Source organism: Indicator indicator, chromosome 1, assembly GCF_027791375.1.
Source record: "Indicator indicator isolate 239-I01 chromosome 1, UM_Iind_1.1, whole genome shotgun sequence".
Classification (NCBI taxonomy): domain Eukaryota; kingdom Metazoa; phylum Chordata; class Aves; order Piciformes; family Indicatoridae; genus Indicator; species Indicator indicator.
In genome coordinates, this window is record NC_072010.1 from 16693558 (window position 1) to 16712924 (window position 19367).

A 19367-nucleotide genomic window follows, 5' to 3' on the forward strand; every position below is an offset into this window, starting at 1 on the left:
AATGTATGTTGTCTGGCTCAACAGAGAAAATACCAAGAGGGTTTGTGAGACCTGTATATCAGCACAGTGCAGGGGAACTTAAAGGAAGAAAGGAAGAAAGCTTTCTAAAAAGCTTTATTTATTTATAATGTGGCTATGAAATTCCTTGGGTTAGGGGCCTGTAACAGTGGGGAAGAGCATAAAATCACAGAACTATCCTCAAGCTACTTACTCCAGTTCTGGCATCAAATTAATATCTGACTTATATCATCTAACTCTAAGGAGAAAACTGCACGTTTTGTAATTTTTTTTCTTTTTATGCAGTAAATGCAATATGAAAGAATTAAAACTGAACTGATTTGATTCAGCTAATTTGCTGAGTGTGTACACTGCACTCTGACTGTGCTGCTCTCACAGGATGACTATGACCTCCAAACTGGAAGAGAGAAGGTTATCATCTAGTCAGAAGGTTTTCTTTTCTGCTTAGGTTTTCCTGTGTTTAGGCTATATGGAAGAATGAGGTCTGAGGAGGGATGGTCTGGAACAGGAGAGCATAAGAAATACATATGAGAAAATTCATGGGATAATCCATGAACTGACTGTTCTCCATTTTCTGTGATTGTGGAGTAGGCAACTAATGATCACATAGTTTCTAGTAAGTTAATTTGTATGTCAAAAAAAGTGGAATATTTTTCACTAGGCCCTTATGAGTTCCTAGAAAGGCAGGTATTTTCTCAAGAAAATAACCATTATACCTGGCTTTATGTGTGTAGATCAGAAAAATCTTTATCCAGTCTGCTGGAATCAAGGTAAATCTTTCTCTGCGTCTTAAATGAGCCCAAAAGCAAATAAAAACTCAGAGTATATATTCAGGTCATATGTTTTCTGGTTATGAGGTTGACACAGAGTAGAAATAAAAGATTTGGGGCAGAAGTCTGGTCACATTGACTTACTACATTTTCTTTCAGCTGCTTACTTATGAAATAGGTTTTTACTTGATGTCTATAGTAGAGTTTTAATATAGCACAAGGGCTCCCTTCTTAAAATTGTTACATTTGGACATTGTTACAATTCCAAATGTCCAAAATTGCACTTATGAGGTCAGTAACATTTTTGTGATAATTTTCACATTTTAAAATGTGAACATGTTTCTGCCTAAAGTAATGGAAATAATCAGTGCCTGATATATGCAAATCTGTGGTTAAAACAGCATATGTTGACTTTTCAGTGGTGCACATGTTACTTTTATTTTAGAGTAAAAACACTATAGCGAATGTAGTGTTCTCTAAATAGGATTCAAAAGTGTAAACATGTTATTTAGCTATTTATTAATTGGCTTCCAGAATGAAATATGTGAAAAATGAGGTGAACTATCCAGGCAGAAATGGAAATCTTCAACTTAAAAAATTAGGGTTCTTGGAATGTGAAAGTACATGTTTACAGATCTTGTAACTAGCTAAACTCTCTTGCTTTTTTTCTCTTTCAGTTTGCTCCCAGTATTCTAGAGGAGTTTTTGCCATTTTTGGACTATATGATAAGAGATCAGTACATACCTTGACCTCATTCTGCAGCGCCTTGCACATCTCTCTCATCACGCCGAGTTTCCCCACGGAGGGTGAGAGTCAGTTTGTGCTGCAGCTGCGGCCATCTCTGCGGGGAGCCCTCCTGAGCTTGTTGGATCATTATGAATGGAACCGTTTTGTCTTCCTGTATGACACAGATCGAGGTGAGTTGTGACTTATCTTTCTTATCTTTTTAATTTAAATTTATTTTGCAAGAACTGTGCATTTGGGAGTCAAATCTTAAAGAGCCTTTGAGGTGAAATACCTGTGACTGAATAGCGGTGTGACTGAAGGAAGAATTCCATCATCTGCAAAACAATTTGGTACACATGTGACTGACTAGCTGAAGCCTGTGGTTTAAGACTGGAATACCAAAATATTTGAATGTTAGTGAAACAAAGACACGGCTCAGCAAACAAAATTTTACAGCCCTGTTCACTTTTCAACTCACTTCATAAGTGACAGCAGTATAAAGAAGTAGAGAGGACCAGCTACTTCTCTGCACCTGCACCTGGTGTAAGCTGAGATGCAAGCGAGCTACTTGGCGCTTCCACATTCTGGAAGGTCAAGGCAGAGAGAGACTGATTCAGTGTAAGGCTTTCAGGCTGCAGCAGAGAAGTGGAGGAAAGAGGCAATACCTGCCAGGGGAGCAGAAGGAGGGACAACTGCAGTAGTCCTTCTTCTACTCCTTCCATCTGGAGTTCTCTCTGTGATAGACTACACTTTCATAACATCTATGGCACATTACACAAAAGACAACTCTTTCTATCCATACTTTCCATTCCACATCCCAGCATATATTGGAACATTTTAAGTGGTAAAACATTGCAAGTGCATCACTGTGCTTCACCACTCAGTGCACAACTGAGAAGTAGAATCTTCCATTCTCCACATTGTGTGTTTATTCTGCTGGCAAAGCCCTTTGTCTTTATTTATGGAATAGGATTGAGCCATGTGGCTGAGCTGCTGTGACAGAGGCAACATTTATATGTTGAAAGCTTGTTTTCAGGGATGAAGTGAGCAGCATAGCTGTAGTCAAATAATTATTTTACTACAGCTGTTTCAATATAGCTCCCCATGTGGACAGTCTATTCTGGAATTAAAGTGGCTTTATTTCAGTATAATTACTCTGTAGTAGAAATAGGGAATTCTAGTGACCTAACTAAGTCTGTTTAATTATTTGATTATGTCTATAGAAGTCAATTTTCTCATATATACAAGCACTAAATTTTAGTGAGTTTTTAACTTGTTATACTGCCCAAATACCTGAATTTAAATTAGAATGAGTAATGGAACAAAACGAAGGTATTTGCATAGTAATTTTTATTTTTTTAATAAATGTTTGCTCAACCTGCAAAGGAAGATTTGGGAAGCATTATAGAAGGTATGAGATAACTGTAAAGATTAAAAAAACAGTGAATTTAAAAGTATTCCTACTCAAGATACAGTTATGAGCAACAAGAAAACAAGCTCATAATTACAGAGGTAATCCTACAAGTTCGACAAACTGTTAAGAAAAGAAGTGCACAACCTGCAGTCACCTTTTTCATCTAATTTCATGTGCTTAATTGGATTGAGACATCGTTTTTAAGCTTGCAATATCACACCAAGGGCAGTTTCAGAACATCTCTATCAGTGTGGTTAATAAACGATTCTTACGGCACTGAACTCAGCAACTCTGAACTCATCAGTGTGTCTTTGATAAAAAGATGACATTTGCCAGATTGGATGCATGAGATGCTACATTGCATAGTCTTTTAAATCCAGAATAGATCCTGTGACTTAGTTTAATGCATGAGAAAATAAGATTCAAGCTGTCTGTATGTATTAAGATGACTGTAAAGACACATCTTTGCTGAATAGTTTTCACTACCATCACAGAATAAAAAAAAAAATAATGTGAGCTGAAATATGATGAGAAAAAAATAAGTATCCTCTCTTATTAGTGTAACTGGAAAAAAAAATCATTGATGTTGCATCATAGAATCTCTGTCACTTAGGCCAGAACTTAGCCTTGTCCACAGATAATTCCTTTACATGTCAGATGTTTCCCTGTCTCTCAGGTGTCCCATCCAACCAATCTGAAGGTAAAGGAATACCTTTAGCCTTGTGATTTCAATACAGGCCTGCAAGTATATCTTTACAGCTTGACCAGGAAGTTATAAATAAGTTTTTATGGGGGAAGGTAAGCAATAAGCATAAATTCCAGCACACGGTAGCTGTTTTTGAAGAAGGCAGCATTTAGCAACTATCAATATTCTAAAAGGCAGAAGTCCTTGGCAGAAGGCTGTGTGACAGAATAAACTTAGGCAAACCATCAGCAACAGTGGTGTGTTGTGGTGGGAAAACATGTTTTTCAGAACTGCTTTCCCAGCCTTTCTGGCCTGCTTGCTTCTTGGTTCTGTTGCATGTGGCTCAGTTGCTGCTCACTCTTAAGGGGTGAACAATTAAAACCTGTTGTTAAGGTAGGTTTCTCTGCTGTTCAGGTCAGGAATACATTTTTTGTTGCATCTCTCCATGTCATTCCCTCGTACTGCACTTGGCTTACACCAAGGAGTAGTATTGGAGCTCACAAACTCTGATGAGGTGGTAGCTCCAGCTATTATTTAAATCTCCTTTTCTGATGTTCTGCCAGACTCTCAGTCTGGAAAATTACTGTCTTGTGCCAGGATGAAGATAGTAGGAAGAATGACAAAGATACAAAGTGAATTGGATAGAGCAAGGAACATTACAGGAGAGGAGAACAAGTTTTGCAAAAGACATTAGACCTAAGAGAAAGATACAGGGAATTTCAGCTCATTATTTAACTGGGAAGGTGAGCAAGTAAAGACTAAAGCCTCGAGGGTCCTTTTGTTTCAATATATTCTTTTTCCTCACCCTCATTCCATAAAAAAGGTTTATGACCTGGTGCTTAATACAATTGATATTAACAGCAAAGTGCAAGGAACATAGACAGGACAGGTAAAAAGCAAGCTCAAGAACAGTTACATAAAGCATAGTGGGGAAGGGATGAAGTGAAAGTAGAGCCTCTCTGAGATGGAAAGTGAAGTGCTCAGCTGATGTTTGATGTCACCTCTAAACTTAAGGGAAAGAGACTCAAATGAGTAGATCAGAAGAATATTTAGTTCATATCTGCTTTTAATTGTGATTGAGAGGTATTTCTTGTGAAAAGAGGGATACAATCAAGTGGACCTAATGCCATTTTGCCTACAGTATGATTTTGCTAGATCATGGCAATATTTTCTAGCATCAGAAAGCAAAATTCAGACCCTGAAACCACATAATAAGCCTGGAGAAGTTTGTGTGAGGTATGAGAAGGTGTTTAAGAATGGAATCATACAATCATTTAGGTTGGAAAAGACCCTTAGTAGCATCAAGTCCAATTGTTAACCTGACACTGCCAAGTCCACCACTGAAGTCTGTCCCTGAGTGCTGTATCTACACATCTTTTAAATACCTTCAGGGATGGTGACCCAAACATTTTCCTAGGCATCCTGTTCCTGTCCTTGACAACACCTTTGGTGATTTTTTTTCCTAATACCCAATATGAAATTGAGAGGTGCAAGAGTCAAGTAGTTTTCCATATTCTGTGCAGCCTTATTGAGAGCTGGAGTGGCTGAAGTTGCTAGTAAAACTGCAGGAATTACCAAAAGCTAAGGATTCCTAGTCTGGAGAGTGGTAGAAGGGTTGCAGAGCAGCATGGGACACAAGGGAGGGTGGCAGCCAGCAAACTGGAAACTGCTTTCATTACAGTTCAGCAGTAATTTGAGTTCAACAGTATTTTCCTTCTAGAGCTCTCAGTTCCTGACTGTGACTAAAGAGTGGTAACAGGAGCGGTAGAGCTACCAGCTAGCCTAGCAGCTGGCTTAACAAAGGCAAGGATGATAAAGTAGTTATGGTTCTCTAGAAATCAGGCATTGCTTATTTATGTACCTTGTTGATGTTTGGTTGGGTTTTGTTTTTTTTTTTAATTTTGCTCCATGTAATTACATACTGGTCATTAAACCAACTCAGTCATGGTTCTGGATGAGGAAAATCATCTTGCTGCGCTGAAGGTTAATTTAGTTTTCCCACGTTTCTGGATGGCTTTTATAAGCAGCACATTTGAAGTGGACAATCCGAGCCTGACAGAAAGGTTACTCAGTTCCTGATGGCCTATTCAAATTAATCCTGCAGTACATAAAGAAGCAATCTCCGAGCTTTAATCTTTGAGGACTTGTGGAAGATAGGTGAGTCCCAGATACGTGGAGAATGTGAAGAAAGGTACAGGAAATTACGGAACCATAGAACTGTCTGGTTGGAAAAGACTCTTAAGATCATTAAGTCCAACCATAACCCTGAATACAACTGTTAGACCATGACCCTAAACTAGCTCCTCATCCAATTGTCTTTTAAATTCTTCCAGGGATGGTGATTCCACCACTACCCTGTTCCAGTGCCCAGTGACCCTTTTGGTGAAGAAGTTTCTCCTAATATCGAGTCTAAATCCCCCCTGGTGCAACTTAAGGCCATTTCCTCTCATCCTATCATTTATTACCGGGACACCCACCTTGCTACAACCTCCTTTCAGGTAGTTGAAGAGAGCAGTGAGGTCTCCCCTTAGCCTCCTCTTTTCCAGGCCAAACAACCCCAGCTCCTTCAGACACTCCTTATAGGATCTGTGTTCTAGAACCCTCACCAGCCTTGTCACCCTTCTCTGGACACTGCACCTCAGTGTCATTCCTGTAAAGTGAAAGGCCAAAAACTAAACACAGTACTTGGGGTGCGGCCTCACCAGTGCTGAGTACAGAGGCAAGATCACTTTCCTGGTCCTGATGGCCACACTGTTCCTGATACAAGCCAGGATGCTGTTGGCCTTCCTGCCCACCTGAGCAGACTGATGGCTCATATTCAGTTGGCTGTCTACCAGTACCCCTAGGTCCCTCTCTGCCAAGCTACTTTCAAGCCACTCCTCCCCAAGCCTGTAGCATTGTGTGGGGTTTTTGTGACCGAAGTGCAGTTCTCGGCATTCAGCCTTGTTGAATGCCGTGCAGTTGGCCTCAGCCCATCAATCCAGCCTGTCCAGATCCCTCTGCAGATCACCTTCAGCAGATCAACACAGCCACCCAGCTTGGTGTCATCTGCCAGCTTACTGAGAGTGCACTCAATCCTCTCGTTGAGGTGGTCGATGAAGATGTTAAATAGAACTGGCCCCCGTACCAAGCCCTGTGACCGGCTGCCAGCTGGATTTAACTCCTTTTACCAGCGCTCTTTGTGTGTGCCTATCCAGACCATAGACAGTCAGCTTGTTCAAAAGGATGCTGTGAGAAACCATGTTGAAGGCCATTCACCGTGTGGGTAGCCTTGTCACAGAATGAGGTCATGACCTGGCTTTCATAAACTCATGCTGACTGGGCCTGATCCCTTGGTTGTCCTGGATGTGCCACATGATAGCCTTCAAGATGATCTGCTTCATGACCCTCCCCAGCAATGAGGTCAAATAGGTCTATAGTTTGCAGAATCTTCCCTCTGGCCTTTCTTATAAATAGGCATCACATTTGCCAACCTCCAGTCAAGTAGAACTTCCCCAGTCAGCCACAACTGCTGACAGATAATGGAAAGGGGCTTGGAGATCACCTCTGCCAGCACCCTTGGGTGCATCCTGTCCAGCCTATATGCTTTTGTGTGTCCAAGTGGCAGAGCAGGTCCATCATCATTTCCTCTTGGATCATGGGAGCTTTGTTCTGCTCCCCAGCTCTGTCTTCTGGCACAGTGGGATGAGTATCCAGGGAACAGCTGATCTTACTTTCAAAGACTGAGACAAAGAAGGCATTAATTACCTTGACCTCATCCTTTTGTCACTATGGTTCCTTCTGCATCCAGTAAAGCTCTCCCTTTTATTACATCTATGTATATGAATAGCTCTACCTTTTGTTTTGAGGGAGATTAGGGATAAGGCTACTTACAATCAGTTTATCAGTCTAATGTAGTTTTCTCTTTTGTCAAAGTAGCTGGCCCAGCAGTAAGGAGTAGGTTTTGTGTATTCGTGATTCAGTGATACTGCGTCATGCCTCACATTCTCCCAGAAAAATAAAAAGAAAAAAGAAAAAATAAAAAAAGAAAATACACATTCACATATAGCACAGTATCTTGAAAATTAGAAACCATAGCCCCAAAATTGTTATTAATGACACATTTTAAAAGTAAGAGGATATCTCATGTGAAGTGCAAGTAATTTGCTTTTGCTCTGGTGTAGTTAACATCCAATATGAATTTGCGTGATAGCAGAGAGAACAGCTTTTCTGGGTACCCAGACTGGATGAGGTAAGAGTGATTCAAGACAGGTTCAGAGTTCAAAGTGATCTTGCTAAATAGATAGATCAAGAAGGTGAAAAAGTATAAAGATGGTGCCAAGGGTAAGCTTAGAAGGGAAGAATAAAATACAAAACCAAAATGCAGAATAGCTGGCTCAGCACTAGTATCATGGGAAATGTTTCAGGAGTTGTAGTGAACCATAAGAGTAGTATAAGTCCAGAGAGTCATGCTATTTTCTAGTAAAGTAAATGTCATTTTTAAATTTAGGGAAAAGAATGTTGCATGTGAGAAACAAAAGCTGAGTATTGCTCTCTCCCAGCTAGTTATGTTGCTGTGTAATGTTTTGGGAATTCCACTGCAACAGAAAAGATTTAAAATTTCTGGTTACACTGAGGAAGTAGTATAGGATCAAGTGGACAAGGTACATAGAGGACATGATGGTGGCAGCCCTGTGTCTCACCACTTTTTCCTTGTCCTATGAAAGCAGTGGGTACCATTCACAGCTATATCAAGAGCCTTCAGTATGTTCGTGGCACAAGAATAGGGCATCTGTAGCTGGAACAGCACTCTGGTCACTGACCACCACATACTGATATGACGTATTTAAGTTTCAAGAGTCCAGAGGAGATGAAGAAGTTTTGGGTTTTTTTTAATTAAAAAAAATCATGACCTGTGAGGAAAAAAAAACTTCAGGAATTGAGGTTTTTATTATAAGTCTGTTAAGGAGCAAAGACTAATTCTTTGTACCGACCAAGAACAAGGCAAGAATTAAAATTGTTTTGCAGGAAGGCAGATTTGAACTGTTACAAGGAAAAATGTTTCGGTAAGGTTAGAATAATCTGAGGAGGTTGTGAGGATTCTTACCTCTAGAGGTTTTAAAGAAGAGGTTAGAAAATACCTGCATTGCTACATCCCACCTTAAATGATCCCTTCTGTTCTCTCAGGATTTACATTTATGTAATTTTCATGATTTCTCTAGGAAATTTGGAATGGCTTCTTCACACTACTTTTGAACACTGAAAAGATAATTTTCTACTATGGAACAACTTTCAATAATATATTATTGCTATTCAATTATATATCTAGACTTTGTAAAACATTTAGTATATTCTATTATTTAAAAATCATATCAAAAATGTTCTAAGTGACTTAGATAAAAACATTGTAAAAATCAGATTGAAGGACTACAATTATAATATGGTACTCAATAAGTTATCTTTAGCTGGACGTTTAGGAACTGTAAGAATTTGACCTGTATTAAGCTTGACTTGATGTTTTTACTGCACTTCTTGACAAATTTGTCTGTGTCTTAATGATGAAGAGTAATAACATAATAGCAAGTTGCCAGCAGTAATATAGAAGCACAGCCTGAATGTTTATCTGCATAAAAATACTGATTTGGGCTATTATTTTGGACATAAGTTAAAAAGCACAAGTGTTGCTAATAAACAGCAAACTGAAGATGAACTTAGAACACAGTACTGCCAGAAAAAAAAAAAAAAGTTTTTGCTGCCAAGTGCTGTCTATTTGTTAATTATTTTCTGCTTAACACTATTAAGCCCAGACTTACATCACTCTTACCTTAAACTGCTAGAATCTCAGAAGGTGTTTCAGTTAAGCCTGAGAAACAACACTTACGTGCTAAGTCATAGAGAAGATTATGTTGGGAGTTTGTTCAATTTCAGAGATCCACTTGGTCTTGGGCCCTTTTTTCATTATGATCACAAGAAGGATTTGGAAGGATTCTCACAAATAAGCATTTTTAATCCTACTGATCTTCAGTAAAGTGTCCAAGAATAAAAGAGAAACAGAAGTCTATGACTGTGTCCGCTGAAAATTAAAGTTTCTTACCTTGTATTCCATACCTGATAAACCATCATGGTAATTGTGTAATAAGCTCAGAATTTACTGCATATTAAAATCATGCTTCATGAAATGAAAATATTCTTTTGGTTGACTGAAACCACTGAACGTTAGATGGAAGTCAAGTGTACAAGCTGATCGAGTGTACAGATGAGTCCCTGACTTTGCTGTTCTGTGTAAGATGTGGATTAAACTAAATGCATCAGAATTTATCTGGGTGTTTTGGTCATCTAGCTAAACACTCAGCATATGCAGTGCAAATGCAACCTAACATGCAAATGCCACAGATGTACATAAATCAAAAATCATTACTTAAACTGCTGCTAATTATATTCCTGATCTAAGAATTAGCTTTCCTTTATTCTGGGTTAGAGGATGCTGTGGAGAAGACAAGAGACTCATGATAATTCCAAATAATTGCTTTTCAGGTTACCATGCCAGTGAATCAGCTTTGCCCTTTTTCGTGATTTGTTTGTAACAGTGTTGCAGAATCCTTAGGGCTAAATTATTTTCTCTGTAGCATTTATCTCACGTGTGCACAAGTGTAACTCAAGAGTATACCTGTCACTTCTATCTGCTTTTATATTGCAGCACCCTAGTGTAAATAACATTGATACTTCCATCAGCTTGTTCTAATAATATCAGAGCAATTGCATTTAACAGAACCTGGCATAAACAGTTAATTTGCTGTTACCTGCATATGTAACACAGTCCTTTAAATGGAAACTTGTCATTTTTAGATGTTTGTTATACACATTTTGTATTTACTTGAGAGCAGGGTAGTGAGGTCTGTAATTTGTTTCTATTTATTTTAGAGCTTTTCCACACAAGGGAGTTATACTGCAGTTAAGGAAGGAAATGGCTTCATACTATGGAATTTTTTCTGGGGGGAAAAAAAAAACAAACACAAGAAAACCCTAATCAAAGAAAACAACACACAAACTAAAAAAACCCAAAACAAACCCAAACAAAACCAACCAACCAAGCAAAAAAACCCAGCAAACAACAACCAAATAAAAAACCTCCTGTATTGGCATTTTTACTCTAAATTGTCTGCATAGCAAAGTCAAGTTGCTCTTACAAGTCAGAAATAGCATGTGTGAGCACATTTCTGAATATATGAGTATATATTGCTCTGAATAGTGATTTTAGTCACTTGCCCCATATGGATGAGCCTTAATCACAGAATCACAGAATATTAGTGGTAGGAAGGGACCTCATAAAATCGTCTTGTCCAACCCCCCCTGCCAGAGCTGGATCACCTAGAGTAGGTTACACAGGATCATGTCCAAGTGGGAAGGAGACATAATAAAAGCTCTGCATAAGGTATGTTAGAAACTGTATGCTGTAAAAAAATGTTTTCATGATTATTTGGTCCCAAATAAGAGCAGGTGATAAATATACATATTAATGGGACTTACATTCCTCATTTCCATGGATTAAATTAATTACTTTCTGGGAACAAAGTTTTACGCAGAAATTTTTGTTGTGGTTTACTGATACTTAGCTTTCATATTAACCTTTAGGGTAGATTCTGCCCTTCCCTACATATATCTTCAGCAGTGGTATCACAATTGAAAACAACTGCAAAAAACTGTCTTCAGTGAAGAACTGTGGCAGCTGTACATCAGCATAACCAAAAGCATCTTTTTTAAGTGTGAGGCTGTTCTATGTTACCACTACACATTGGTCAGTAATAACACTGCAGGCAGTTGATAAAACACCCAGCAGTGTGGACCTCCAAAGAAAGCCTTGCAGACTCAGACGAGGAAGCCAGCCACACATCCAAATGCTTATGCTTTAGAAATTTCTTTCAGTATGGACATCTGAGTCCTGCAGCTGCTGTACATAGCCTTTTATATGACCACAGGTGTTGGCTTCAGTGCTGGAGCACGGAGTGGTAGCAAACAAAGGGGAGTATAGACGATGCTGCCAGAGACCAGACATAGTGCCAACTTAATATTGAATGTAAAACAAATACTTGTGCCAATTTGTTTCTAAATGCATTTTTAGTTAGAAAAATTAGCTTGTCTTTTGAGAGCATTATTTATGTGTGGATGAATGTTCCAAGTTTTAATACAGTACAAAGCAGGCTTTAAAAAAAAGTAAAAATAAATAAACATGATATAGATGTACAGATATAAAAATCTACTATTCTATTGTTTATACTTTTTTTTGTCTAAAAAAAAGAATCAAATCATCTTACACTAATCTAATACTTCATGATATTCCTTGGCATATTTTGTGAGACATATATCCCTTACACAGGACAAATGAATTCTCTGTAGCTGCAGCAGGAAGTAAAGGTAATTCAGTATTAGAGTATTCTACAAAGGAAATCTATGTTTGTATTCAAGGGCATTTCTGGAGCTGCACATTCTTACTTCAACTGACTGAACTTCCAGTGTATCATCTATGCAATCTGTAATTTTGGGACCATATTTTCTGCTGCTGTGAAAAATGCATATTGCAATGTATTCAGTTTTTCACTATTTTGAGATGCATTTTGCCCATAAATGGATTAGATTTTAGGCATTTCCCTCATTAATTACAGCTGAATACTATTTGCATACATATTTATACAAATAATTTGTCTTTGGTTGATTCCAAAAGGCGAGGTGCAAGTGTAGAGATCCTTTTAAAATGATTGACTACTTATCACAGTACTACAGATGCTATTTCTGCCTCTGTACAGGGAATTTCCTGCACTAGTATTTACAGATAATAGCATTAACAGCTGCTTCTGCTACAAAATCGCAGTGAATGTTTGAGGTATTTAACATTTTGCAATTGGAAAGAGTTACCAAAGGGCCCTTCAATCCTAAGGACCCAAAATCCGTCTTTTCAATCACTACCTTGGTGGGTTTTAATATTAATGCACACCTGGATACTGCAGGAAGTTTTCTTGTGGGCAAGGGACATACATTTTGTTCCAGTCTGACTTGGATGTCAAAAGGTGAACAGAACATTTAATGTAGTTTTAAGGATCCTGGGCATAATAAGTGTTGAAAGTATCTCCAATTTGAAGAGTTGTGAATACAGAAAAACTGTGGTTGCTAGTCTAGATTCCTAAAAATATTATGTTTGTTTGTGGCTTTGGGTGTTTGTTTGTTTTGGTGTTTGTTTTGTTTGTTTTTAATTTATGCATTTATACCTTTTTCTGGAAAAAAAGAAATTGTCCTGGAAGTAGGGCTTTGTATCCTCGATCTTCTCTCTCCTAATGGAAGGCCCAGTCACCATGGGACAGTTGCTACTCTGAAAGGTCCTGTATACACACTTCTATTTCATAAAAGCTATCGGAGCTAATTTTCCTCTGTAGAGACTTCAGAGTAAGAAAACTATGTCATGAATGGCTAGTGTAATGTGATGGTTTGAAACTTTTTTAATTTATTTTTCTGTGCAAAGTTCAAGCAGAGAAAGTGGAAGAGTGTAAATAAGTCACTATTGGGTATAAGAAAGCAAAATAATGATTGTTCTAAACTCTTCCATTGAATAGATAGAAATGTTTAAGAACCACTACTCAAAACAAAGTAGGAGTGGGGAGTTTGCTTCCTTGCTGGGCTGTCTGGCTGCTGCTGCTTCTTCTCTTCTGGCTGAAGATAACACACTGACCTTGGTGAGCTAAGTTAACAGCCTCTCTGCTTTTAACTAACTCTGCTTTCTGCCAGGGGAGTCTAGGGGGAGGAGACCCCTGGGAGAGAGGCCCCTTGGGAAAGGTCCCCTTTTGGGGGAAGCAAAGGGAGCTTGGTTGTGCTTTTCTGTTGATTGTATATATTTGTAAATGATGTGAATTTTGTATATTTGTACATATTTGTTGCATTTCATCGTAGATTGTAGATTTGCTTGTAAATACAGCTTTCATTTCCAGACTGAGCTAGCCTGGTTATTGTTGGTGTGGGGGGAATTTCAGCTCACACTGACACATGTAGGTACATGCTACAAATGATGGACAGTGATAAGTCTTGAACATCTAAAGTGAGCTCTTAAAAATGTTCCTCGTAAGAGAAAAAATGTTTTTGAAGATGCTCGTTGTGAAGTGGGTTGTTTGTATGGATGAAATTGAGTGGTAAAGACAGAGTTTACTTTGTTAGTAAACTTAGTAAAAGCAAGGCATTCAGGCAGCTATGTATTAAAGTAAATCCTTCCTGTGAAATACAAAAACACTGTCCTTTGCTTAGTGAGATAAGGGTAGTTTCAGATAGGTCTATACTATTCAGAATACTCTTAAGAAACTTTCACTATTTGTAATGAATTAAGGCTGCTTTGCCAAACTTACAATCTAAACAGTTTACATTTAGTAGTACAAAGCAGGCCAGGAACCTGGCCCTTAAAAACTAGTGACCAGCCCAAGCACAGGACCTATCAGTTGCTGTTGGTTGGTATCTTCTTTTGTTTGTGTTGATGATGTGGATACTTTTTTATCATTTTGTGTATGTGTATACATGTATGTGTGTGTGTATATATATACCTAATAATAATTGTATGCTCTAGCTTTGTCTGGATGCAGAACAGTTGAAATCCTTTAGCTATTAAAAATGTTCTTGTCTTAGAAGTTTTTATCACACCACTGAAAAATCTTCTAGCAATAATTTTAGATTATATTTTCTTTCATGGTGTCTGTTTAATCTTTATATTATTCTCATTAAGTATTATTTGAAAAATAACTTTTTTTGAGTGTTCACAGAGTACATCTCAATATCTTCAATTTTTTCTTTCAAAACTATTCAAAACAGGAAAGTTATAAACCATCCTTTTCCCCTGAAAAAAGATTTTGATATTCATGTTTTCAAGGAAACAGAGTTTTGGAAAAAAAAAATCCAAGATACTTCTATCAAATTATTGTTTTATTTAGAAAAAAATATCCTCCTCCTGAAATGTTTCTTAAGAAAAAAGTAAAATTAAAAGATAAGTATGTCATTGTATATATCGTCTAAGTTGTGCCCTGTGCTAGACTGATTTCACATCCAGTTTCTCATTAAATAAGCAAAGCATTCTGCCAGCTATTTCCTAAAACGACTATGTGCTCTTCATCTTGAGGTAGAATGAAAATCTCTGTCTGGGTTCTGTAGGAAGCCAAGACTGATGTTCACAGTGTGCCTGTCTGCACAGGCCTTCTATTCTGTGAAATACCCTCCAAAAAGCCCCACTTGATTCACTCTTCTCATTTTAAAACTCTTTCCCTTGTGAGAAGAGGGACTTTGTATCAGAATATCCATATGGCTCCTCATCCCATGTATGCATCATGAGTGGTGCATAGAACTGCAGGAACTTTATCTTCTGTTCTTCAGAAAGTCTGTTTGATAGGGCTTCCCAAAACTTGTCTTACCTTTTTTTCTTGTTCACATTTCCACTGCTACAGGGAGGCTCAGTTATCTTCAACTGTATTATCTCATGAATCACCACAAGATCACTTCTTTGTTCCTGTTTTCACATATTTGCACGGATTTATTTGCTTTTTTCTGCATTTCTTTTCTTATTCGATCTCTCAGCTTAGCTTTTTCTCTACATTGTCTTCTACTCCTTTTCCCACACTCTTCTGTTCTATCAGTACATTCCAGTAAGCCAGATTCATTTTCAGCCCTTGCACATTATTTGAGAACCTGAGAGCATCTCATGGCCTTATATTTTTCTGCCATTCACAAATGTCACACATTAAGGTTTTTAGCTTGAAAAAATTAAAAGACATGTAATATGACTTAAAATTAGTCTATATCTGTGGCTATCATGGAGTAAAAATTTCAGGTTTTTTTTCAAGGGTGAACAATTATCAATACATTTTAATGTATCAGCTCTCCAGTTTAAATGAAACAGAAGATATTAAAACGGAAACAAAATCAGATACCAATATTTTCATATTCTAAGTCAGTTTAGAAAGTGACAGAATTCCAGTTTCAGAATTCCAAAATTCACTTACTTTATTGCTGCTAAAAATGTGTATGGTCTTCACGTGCATGTATCACCAAAGAGCAAAAAGAAAGGCTCAACAAGTGCTTTATCTTTTATCCTCAAATGCACTTCCAGGCTACCAGACAAGAGTGATAATAGGAAATGCATAGAGGTGCAGTATTTTGTCTGCACCAAGAGCTGAATTCACAAGTAGCTGAAACACCAAATTACATAATTTCTCCTCCCGCAAGTCAGGCACTTGTGGTGGCCACCTCACAGCTGCTGGCCTGGGCAGCATCCAGGCAGACACAGTCACAATTGTCCCTTTTCATCTAGGTCATTCTGAATTCCCTCAACAGGAAATGGAACACAAGCAGAAAAGTTTTAAAAACATCCCAGTCATGAATCAACAAAAACCCTGAACATCTGCTCATCAAAGCTCATCAGAAAACAGTGTATTTTATTTACACTACTCTTCTGGATGTACTGAGAATGCCTAATGAGTTTAGAGATCTCTGGAAAATATTGCTGGCATGAAGTGTCCATTTAGCTTTCCAGATCAATGGCCCCATCTACCCAAAATATGGGAAATACAATGTATCATATCCACAGCATCTGCAATTCTGTTAATTTAGTATAAAGTGATGTAGTTTTATTAAGTCCACAGTTCATGTCCAATCCAAGCTGGCTAAAAAAAAAAGGTACAATATTTTAATATTTTCATTTATTTTGAAGATAAGATAGTGCTAGCAAATGTGAAAAACAGGATAATAGAAAGTGCAGCTAATATAAGTGGATTTAGCAGAGAAGTGAGGAACATTCTTGTGTATAAGGAAATCCTGGCATAGAACAGCTCAGTGTAACCTGCTGATTGTATTCTGCACTGCCAGGGAATCAGACCACTGTATTTAAATGTCTAACATTGTACAGTTATTCTGATCCACGGGGAATGTCCCATACTCTGTCCACATTCAGGATTTATGAATCCACATGCCATTGTGCTTTGTCCAGAGTAAGAGCTCAGACACTTACCCTTTTTTTTCAGTGGTTGGTATTCTTGTACAGCTTTTGTTCAAGCTATTGCATAAGGAAAGTATTTAGCTCAAAGACGATACTGAGTTACCTGAGCAATTATTTCAGGGAGAGGTTCACCCCAGGTACAGTGGGGCAACATTGGCTTACAGTGGCTGTGATCTTGTCCATGCTTCTTTTTGCATATCAGAAGGGAAACAACATTTTCTTCTGCAGAAGTAAAATCTGTTGGGGAGCAAAGGGAGTATTCAAATTTTGCTTGCCCACTGATTATTGTCTTTTTCAGACTTTCTACACAATGCCTGTCACAGCGTCAAAACACCACATAGTATTTCCTCTGAAGCTTTTTTGCTCGTGTTCTTAGGAAAGCATCTTTCTCAGCAATGAGTGCTTTAAAGGAAGCCGGTATACCACTGTGGTCACTTAGAGAGTCAACTTGGAGATTATGCAATTTTCTCAGTAAATTCCAGAAGAAGCAATAGTTTCATAATGTTGGTTGGGAGAAAGAGGGCAGCAGCATTGATGAATGACTGGAGCAGCTGTAAGTCACATAAGGGGTAGTTATTTTTTGTGAGTGTGGAAAAGAATTTTATTCTGCGTGTCTGCTGTGTAGCTACAAAATACTGCTGTCAATGCCAAAAAGGATAAACACCTGCTAAAAGAACTGTGGAGAGGATTATCTCTCTTTCCTATGCATACACTTATGTACATACATTTATGTACTACACATTGGACTGCCTCCAGTTTTTTGTCTCATTCTCTCAGCATTTTTCTAGCCATTGAATCAATTGTTTGCTCTCTCTGCCTGACCTGTGAAAAAGACATCTGCTGTGTAGAGAGGCCAAATATCAACATATGATATGCTTCAGTTACCTTGTGCCAACCTGCTAGGACTGAATGCTTGTTTGGGTTTTTTTAACCAATCTGCTTTTGAGTTCTATTGCATGTTTTTGTCATTAGGATGTGGGGCTGGTAATCTCTCTTGCTCCTCATTCCTCCACCCCAGCCTGGAAGGACCTACTTGCTGAAGCCTCTCCACCTGTGCAGCTGTGGCGATGCTCTGGCAGCCACACTAATGCTCCCTTGACAGTTTTAAAACATTTTGCCAAGGAGAGAGAATTAATAACAAGATCTGAATAGTCTCTAAAGTAACCCCAATGCCCCCATGTCCTATTCTTCCAGTATTATGTCATTTTTCAGATCCTGTCTGGGATAATAACAAGGATCTCTATACCCCCAAAAGTGAGAAGTATATCAGGGCAGGCTGCACCATTTATTCAGACTACTCTTTTTGCCTTTTTGACTCAAACATTTAAAAACCTTTAGGCCAGATTTTACAGTCCATGTCATACTGCTCAGCTGGTGCAAAGTGGATGGACTCCAGCCAACACTGGCAAATGGCCACAGCCTTCCCCTCGTGCTCATGAACGCAACCGAGAAAGGGCAGTGCAGTTTGTGTCCTCCTGGCCTCTCTGTGGTGTTGCATGAGTAGCAGCCCAGCCCCAGGCCCCAGCCACCCTTGTAGAGGAGCTCTGGGCTGGGCTAAGCCCTCTGTCTGCATGTGCCAGGCGTCCTGGGAGGACATAGCTGACATTGCCTCTTCTGAAGACATCCAGGTTAAGAGTGGAGCTTTTGATTTTTAGCCTGGAAAACAGAAGAGTTAAAACAACTGAAGGATCTGAGTGGAGGTTAAACCATCAGGGAGAAACTGCTAAACCTGAAACACAGCTCATAATATCTGCAATATACATACCTACTATAACTTCAGCAGCAGCTTCCCACTGTGATGTGGGCTTAACTTACTTGATTCTCTTTCTTTCATTTTTGTTTCATCCTTTTTTCTCTATTTGCAAGCAGAATCAAAGATCTTAAAGCATCAAAATGAACTGTCAAAAGTGAATAGTGGAAGATGCTTTGGGATGGCTGTGCTCAGTACTGTACCTTTGAGAAGTGCTGACAAGCATTCCTTCCAGATTAAAAAAAAAAAAAGTTTCACTTTTGATTCAATAGGAAAACTTGGTCTTTTTTCTCCAGACACCAAGCTGCATCATAATGGTGTGTAGAGCAGAGACAAAGGAATATATCTTACTCCTGTCAACCTTAGTGCCCATTTCTACTCTTAGCACTTTCCGTTCCTGTTGGAGCTACTGGTGGCTTGCTTCGACTGGGTGTCATAATTCCCTTCCCTGGTGCTTTTGAAAATATTTGCACAGCCACAAGCAGAACATGGTATACTCTGAGCTTCTCCCCTCTGTTCTCTCCTGTCTACCTTCTACTACACATGTCAATCATAAACTTTACTTCATATTCAGATGACATCATTGCTTATCTACAGCTCTCTGCAGCACATTTGGTTTTCACCTGGCCATGAAGCCTTTGTCGTAGCAGTTCTGTAGCTCTTTTTTTTTCTAATTCTGTAGCCTGCATCCTCTACCATTTGCAAAGGACAACAACACAAACTGCCTGCAAAGGCAGCCCTAGATGCCTGTGTGGAGATTCTGAGACAGCTTGTACTGTTAATGTGGTGAAATGCAAACCTCTTTATAGAAAGGTAAACAAGCTGCAGTACTTCGCTTTGCACTTGTCAGTGGCCATGCATTGGCCTTGTCCTACCCTGAGCATGTGAGGTGCCTATATATACCACATTGTGTTCCCCATCATCACATCATGTACTCACTGCTTTTACTAATAAGGGGTTATTCCACAGAGGCTGTGATAATAAGAGGGTGTTTGCTGGTAATGAATTGACCT

The 19367-nt window shown here is 38.6% G+C and overlaps 1 protein-coding gene across 3 annotated transcripts in view; it reads left to right on the top strand.

The window, feature by feature from the left end:
- The window catches only part of GRIA4 (glutamate ionotropic receptor AMPA type subunit 4), a 238161-nt gene that overhangs the window by 79791 nt on the left and 139003 nt on the right, over nucleotides 1-19367 (top strand). For all 3 annotated transcript variants that reach the window (XM_054400655.1, XM_054400646.1, XM_054400662.1), the window contains exon 3: nucleotides 1466-1705. In XM_054400655.1, the coding sequence (XP_054256630.1) occupies nucleotides 1466-1705 (240 nt within the window). The remainder of the gene's footprint in view (nucleotides 1-1465; nucleotides 1706-19367) is intronic.